The sequence below is a fragment of the Montipora capricornis genome, chromosome 9 (assembly GCF_036669925.1).
Source record: "Montipora capricornis isolate CH-2021 chromosome 9, ASM3666992v2, whole genome shotgun sequence".
NCBI lineage: Eukaryota > Metazoa > Cnidaria > Anthozoa > Scleractinia > Acroporidae > Montipora > Montipora capricornis.
In genome coordinates, this window is record NC_090891.1 from 9,015,365 (window position 1) to 9,022,864 (window position 7,500).

At 41.5% G+C, this 7,500-nt stretch overlaps 1 protein-coding gene across 1 annotated transcript in view; it reads right to left on the reverse strand.

Annotated features, from left to right (window-relative positions):
- Positions 1-7,500, reverse strand: part of LOC138015716 (protein furry homolog-like) — an 81,961-nt gene that overhangs the window by 25,529 nt on the left and 48,932 nt on the right. The window contains exon 43 of the mRNA XM_068862827.1: positions 6,329-6,629. Coding sequence (XP_068718928.1) covers positions 6,329-6,629 — 301 coding nt within the window. The remainder of the gene's footprint in view (positions 1-6,328; positions 6,630-7,500) is intronic.

Below are 7,500 nucleotides of genomic sequence, written 5' to 3' on the forward strand. Positions count from 1 at the left end.
AACACCATCACGCATCTAGCACCGATATAGTTTCCTCTTGATCATTACCTTTTTTCCTTATCTCATCTCCGCTGCCATTCGGTCGTCCAAAAATGATTAATAGACACGAGTGTCTTTTAAACTCACAGCCACTACTTAGAGAACGAATATGCGCTCCTTGCCTAACCCTAGCCAGTGGACCAGCTGAGTCGATGTGTAATTGTATTCATCTACCACATCTTCTGTTTCATCGTCTAGGTAAATCCAAGACTCAGCTCCTGACCATTTTTGGACTCGCTTGTGTTTGAGGGGTCCCATGATTGTCCAATCGGAAGCCGCTTCCAATGTCAGAAGTAATTCCATGACATATCCCTGTTTTAGTTAAACAGATTTATACGTTTGTTAATATGCCATTCTTAGTTAAGCTCTCGCTTAAGCACCTCCTAGTACTCAAACCATGATCTGTTTTCAGAATGTTATCTTTCATTCATAGAGCAACAAAGGACAAATTGGATGAGGACGACCCTACCTCAAAGACTTCCAAAGCGCATGTACACGACTTAGATGTAAGTGAACTATATACCTGCACATCTTCACTTGCATCTCCAACAGATTCAACCAATCTCGACAGTACATCAGAGAGCATGGACCAAGAGAAAGGCACCTTGAGGGCCCTGAACACCTGGAAGGACCTGCCAGCATAGTGCCTTGATGAGCAGGATGTAGCCCAGTGCAGCGCTACCCTAGCCATCTTTTCCTGTACCTGAGTCCCTGAATCAGATGCTTGAAATATTTGCACCACGGAGGCTACAAAAAGCTCTAACTGCTCAGCGCTCTTGATTTCATATGAGCGTGGAGTTATGTCTTCAAACGCCCACAACGGTTTGCAGTCACTGAGAAAATTTGAAAAGAGGCATGGAAATACAATCAACGGCATGTAAAGAAATGATGCTCCAAGCGTTAGACATGAAAAATCAAAATAGGTTCTTAGCATCAAATGAATCAAGGATGTTAAAATAGCAATATGAATCCTGCTTTGCTTAAATTTTCTTAAATTTTGATCACTTATGCTGTAAAAGGTATTTTTTCACCTTAGTTTAATCTATGTAACTGTGTCGTCCATGAGTTTGTGACAGACAAAATCATAATTTCTTAGCTCTGAATACTCTCCTTTTCCTTCGAAACGAGCTACAATCCAACTCAAACCTGTTCGCTAGAAATTCAATTAGTTCTTGGATCTGCTCCACAAGTCTGTTAGCACTGTTTTCCTCTGGAGGTAAACTTTCTTCACGAGAACTACTGCCAGCAGAAGTCCTAAAAAAAATGCCGGAAAATATTTAGTATTCGATATCTTCTATGCAATGGAACACAGCCACCTCTTTTGAAGAGCAAACTATGAAAAACTCCATACAACCAGCTCTTTGACGTTTCGACGACTTCATGTTATCATTATCAAGTGTGAAATATGAAGAAATTAACATAAGTATTTATACAGAAATATAAGTGGGGATAATACATAACGTAATAAAGCACGATGGGCGAGAATTTTCTTATTGAAATGTAGATCAAAACCAGCTCTTTGTCATGAAATTAAAAAAAATGACTGAAATACTTCATCAGCGAGTCTTTTCCTATGACAATAGTTTCGTAATTGGTATCTTATTTGCCAGAACCAATTCGCTGGCAACCTTATTCCGTATTTTACCACTTCAATGATCGTTGAAGTGCAATCTCAACATCATTGTAACATATACATCTTTACATGTAACAATTAGCCCTCGGATTGCAAAGTAGCTTGCAATACATGATCTATGTGATATCCCTGAAAATATACCCAACCAACTAAGATGTACCGCAAGTGCTGGGGACCATTTCGTCTGAAGCCCTGTGAACGTTTCAGGTCTAAGGAATGGAAGGGGTGCATACACCAATGCCACACCACCACTCACACAGTGTATATGAAACAGCCTCAATAAACACTGACATGTTTTAAGCAACCACTTTCCACTGGAAACGATGGTTCCAGTCACTTTTTAAAACAAATGAAACCTGAAAAGGTACTTAGTCTTCACCTCTCCAGCCCTTTCTCTTCGTTTTAAGGGTCCATATGCATTTACCAATTCAGAGGATTTTCATTTGCGTGTCAAAAGTAGTTTCTCCTTTAGTTTGGTTTGTATGATAGTGCCTGACCGGGAACTTTTTGTGAGAATACTGATATCTAAAATCAGATAAAAATTGCATAGGATATTCCCAAATTGACTTCAGCTTCTTACACCTCCTTCAAGCACCCAACGCCGGCTGCACCTAAATTCCATGGACATGGGATTTCTCCATCATTACACTGTGAATCGCAAACGCAATGAACTTCATGTCGTAACTTACTCTGATATGCCAGCGCCAGCACTGACAATATTACCATCCACAGACTCAGTACCAGTACCAGTACCAGTCCTAGCGCCAGCACTAGGACCAGCCACACCTACAATGTTGCCAACATCGAGAGTCCAAGAAGATTTCAAAAGACCATGTTTACCCAGGCCTTGCTCGGAGACTGTGATAAAGTTGAAAAGGGACTGAGCTAAAGACACGTGATTTCCACGACACACCACCACAATGATCAGGTTGATCAAAAGTCTTTTGCTGTGTTCATAAACCAAAGCTTTTCCATGATCTAAGGCTAAAAAAAAAATTAGCACACAACTGTGACACAATTCTTCACATCACCATGAGGGGCACGCCTTCACCACGCAATAGTTGCATTATCATGTTGAATCATCTTTCATTAGGAAGATCTAGCATCAGATTTACGGCAAACGGCAAGCTAAGCGAAATTTGCTTTCGCAAAATAATTAAAGAAACAAGTTTAATTTTCGGTCGTTTCTTGTCTGTTAGCTACAGCTTTCAAGCAACTAATGTCAAGTGGGGAGACAAGTCAGAATACAAGAATTTTCATGCTTTTATGACACGAAGAAGCTTGTCGTTTCACGTAAACGCAATGCTCTCCACTGTATAGCCCCACTAACCAGTGGAACAGTACAAAATAACCCATATAAACGAGCTACAACAAGTTGCAAAATTAGTGTAGACACTTCGCCTTTTTGGGGCGTTATTAATTTACCTATTATCTCCCACACTGCAGCTCCCCTCCGCCCCTTATCAGTGTTGCTAGCAAAAACAAAAAAGTTTAAAAACTTAAACAGTCAACATTGAAAGGGGGAGAGGGGAGGGGAAGTGGGACAGGTTGAAAGTCTAGATACGGCGGGTATCGGAAGCTAGAAAAGGTGTTTTTTTAATGGGAGTGTCTCAACAATTTTGCAACTTGTTGTAGCTAACCAGGGGGTTTATAGCTGGCCACTTTTAGGGAGGTCGTAGGGGTCGAATATCCTATCTGGGACTCCGACTTTTTCTGTTACCCCTTAACCCGTTTCCAGGCACCTACTGTAGCATATCTCCGCTCAAACGGGCACATTACAACTTTAACAAACAGAGGATGCAAGAGGACAGCTCATTATTTATTGAGGAAAGGCTATTTGCAGTCACGATGATATGGTCACTTACCAAGAAAGATGACGTGAAGCATAAGGGGAAGATGTTCTCCCCAGTCTACAACGGCCTGATCAAGAACTAACTCCGCTAATAACATCAGAGCAAAATTACACCTGAAAGACACATCCAGATTGAAGTGAAACATTAGAATGATGAAAGGTAACTCCTGATATTTGTTCACTTTGGGCGACAAAGGTTAACCTCCGATGACTCAAAGCATCTAAACGATGATTATTTCCATTCTAACTTTGCGTAAACCAAGTAAGGTAGGTAGATAGATATAGATAGATACTTTATTCAGTAACAACATTGCAGCCAAGAGCTAGCTGAATTACGAAGTACTCAACAATTTAATTTCGTTAAAAACACTACTTTCACAATAAATAATAGGTATAAAAATTACTCACGTAAGAAACAAACACTAAAAACCGCTAGTATTTAAAATTACTAGCATTTACAACTATGATTCATGACAAACGTGTTCTTAAACCTATTTGTCTTACAAATTGGTAGTCTAAAAAACCTTTGATTTCGTGTGCAGTAAGCAACTTCATTAATTGGTGGCAACATGGGGTGAAGCTTATGGTTTTTATCCTTTACGATTTGGTCAAATAAAGCTGTACTCAGAACCTGCCGCCTTTCGTATAGTGAATCTATATCTGCGGCCTCAAGAGCTTTGGAATAAGACAAGTCAGGATAAACTATTCGCAGGGCACGCTTTTGCATCCTTTCCATTTCATTAGACAGGTATTGCAGTAGGGCAGCGTGAAAGACAGGGCACGCGTACTCTAATACAGGGCGAATGCATGTCAAATAGAAGAATATCATATAATTTGGTAGCACTTCAGCTCGTTTTAGCTGTTTCAAGAAGTACTGGCGCGCTGCTACTTTTTTGCATACAGCTTCTACGTGCGCGTTCCATTTAAGGTTGTATGAAATTGTCACACCTAGTAGATATGCAGACGAAACAACTTCGATTTCTTTCTCATTAATAGTGATGCGTGACTGCATAAGGCTGGACTCATTTTTCGATATTACTTCAGCGTGGGTGGTGTCGTCAACACACTTCCAGAGGGATGAATTAGATACAGACAAATCATTTATCATGATAACAAACAACCAGGGACCCAATTTGGTCCCTTGTGGGACCCCTGCGGGGACAATCTCCCACTCTGAAAGACAGTCACCGCTTAACTTCATCCTTTGCTTACGGTCTCTGAGGAAGGCTATGATCAAGCACATAATAGGACTTGGGATGTCATACGCGGAAAGCTTCCGTGTCGGGACATGATCGTCAATCAGGTCGAAAGCTTTCCGAAGGTCGAAGAGAACAACTGTCACAGTGGATCCATTGCCACCCGTGGACATGGCCCAGCAGTGGACCTAGATTTAGGTACCGTTCCGAACTGTTGTGGGTCAATCTTTTTAAGGACGGCCGGCTTCACTTCACTTCTGCGATCTTTGATAGAATCGGAGTTAACGAGATTGGTCGAAGGTGTTAATTAATGTCCTGCACTGGTCTTTGTTTAGGCACCGGAACGACGTCAGCCTCTTTCCACGATGGTGGGAGGCAACCTTCTCGATAAGAAGAGTTAAGAATATCTGCAATGGGCTCTGCAATCATGTCTGCATTTTCTTTCAGTACCCACCTCGGAATAGTATCAGGGCCATATGCTTTACTCCTATTCAGCTTGGTCAGTTTCTTACAGACCGACTCCTTTCATTGAGATGCGTCGTTTGCGATATCATTGGCAAAGTTCGCAGGCAGCGGTGTGAAATTTTGCATGAGCGACAGAAAGGCCTTGTTGATTTTATAAGCTAAAGTGGTGTCATCCGAGGATCCATATAAGTGCTGTATGGACTTACTAACGTAAGATCTCTCCACAGAACCTGGGGAGGAACCACTGAGGTTTTTCACTTCGGACCACCAGGCAGAAGGTTTACTCTCTTTCAGGTGCTTTACCTTAGCTTTGTAATATTTGGCCCGACACACTTTCCGTTTGCGGTTCGCACGATTCCTTAACTCTCGAAACTGTCTCTCCTTGACAAGACGTCCTGCTCATTTGCCGCGAAACCGTGGCCAAAAGGACTTGGAAATATTGAAAGGAAGCCTTGCCAGACGACTAAGAGCCATTTGCCCGATTTATAAGCAAGAAAATTAAAAATAGCTGGGGAGCATTAAAAGTGCAGCCATACACGGCGCAGTACAATATAGGGGCAGTTTTTGCTAGTGAGGTGTCTGAAGGCTGATAAAATTATGATAGCTATTCTCACCTGTACAATGAAGCCACATATGGAGCAAAAGGTAAAATATCAGGAAGGGCTGCGAAGAATTTCTCTCCCTCAGGGACTGGTAACGGAAGAGTCATACCAGCCACTACAAGTCTCTGTGCAATGATAACCCACTCTTGTGCCCAGGAACATTCCGATTTTTCTTTCTCTATAATCTGATCCATTTCTTCTGGTTCTGCCAAAGGCACTGACGTTTCACCTACTTTCACAGATTCGGGCATCAGAGCTGCCAAGAAAAAAACAAACAGGTTGAAGCATTAATACAAATTTCAACCGACACGCACAAAAGAAAGTCGGTATGACCTTGTGTGTAATAAAAACGGCCACACACTCGTCTATAAATCACTTGAAGTCGCGCGACGTTTTGCCTCGTTGCTTGCTTTCTTTAATTGAATCACCCCCTAACAAGCAAATTAAGCAGTTAGATAGCCACAGCAGATGTACATTCGTGCGCAATCAAAATCTTTGTAGATGAATAGTCTTCGAAAACAAATGTAACCCCATTTACCACTTTCCATTCCTCTTGGCATAGAATCCCCTTTTTCTTTCCTTTCCTCCATAGTTTCTCTTCTCTCTTCTTTCGATTCTTTTCTCTCCTCCTTGGAATCTTTTGTTGGAGCGTCTCCTTCCATTTTCATATCACCTTTAGGAATGGTCTCCCGCTTGGCGATGCTTTTTTTGGTCAATGTGCCTGTCCCCTCCCCTGAGAGGGCGTCACTGACTGAGTCTCGGCTGGTTGATGACTTTTGCAGTGGACGAAAATAAGGTGGCTCGTCACAGCGTTCAAACTGAGAAGCTACGGTCTCTGTCAACTAAAAATCAAACTCGAAATTGTTGACTTGTGATAAAATGACCTTCAATGAGAAAAATGAAGGGTCGAAAATTGCGTGTTGAAGAAAACTATATGACGAGAAAAGAGAGCCGGAGCAAGCGAAAATGTGCGTGGAGTTAACTAAGATTCAAATTATCACACGATTGTTTCTTGGCAGTCCCAAAATGATATCTGGGAAATGACCCTCTTAATACTCTGAAAAGCTGGTCTCTTAACATGTTTTCAACGAGACAAGTAAACTAACATGCACAGTTTTATGCCCAAAGAGGTGCTTCCTTGAGATGGGCTTCCAAAAATGCATGGCTAGCATAGATTGATCTCTATTTCCCTTTATTGTTAGCGTAGATGCTTATAATAATTAACAACCTGGTTGACTTTAGCCGAATAAGGCATACACTTGAAACCCTAAAGTAAGTGTTGACCCGTGGCAATTAAAGATATGCGAGTATTTGGGAATCGCTTAGCCAATTCAAACCAAAGGAAATCTTGATGCAGTGGAACCCCGTTAATACGGTCATCAACGGGCCTAAAAATCTTGGCCGTATTAACAGGGTGGCCGTATTACCGGGGTAGGGTGAAATTCATGACTAAAGGGACGTAATGATAAATAGCCCATTTGCACTTCCAGAACAACTTTTCTCTTTAATAAACTTTACAACAGGAATGTACGTGCAGTAATTTTATAAAATACTCGACACTTCGTTCAGTAGGTAAAACGCTTAAAATTGTTAAATGTACTGTGCTTTCTGAGCCTAAAATCAAAACAAGAACAGGCCCAGCTTACTATGCTTCTAAAAACCGGAAGCCGCCGTAAATATCTAACCGAAAGACTTTGGTATCAATCGTGTTTT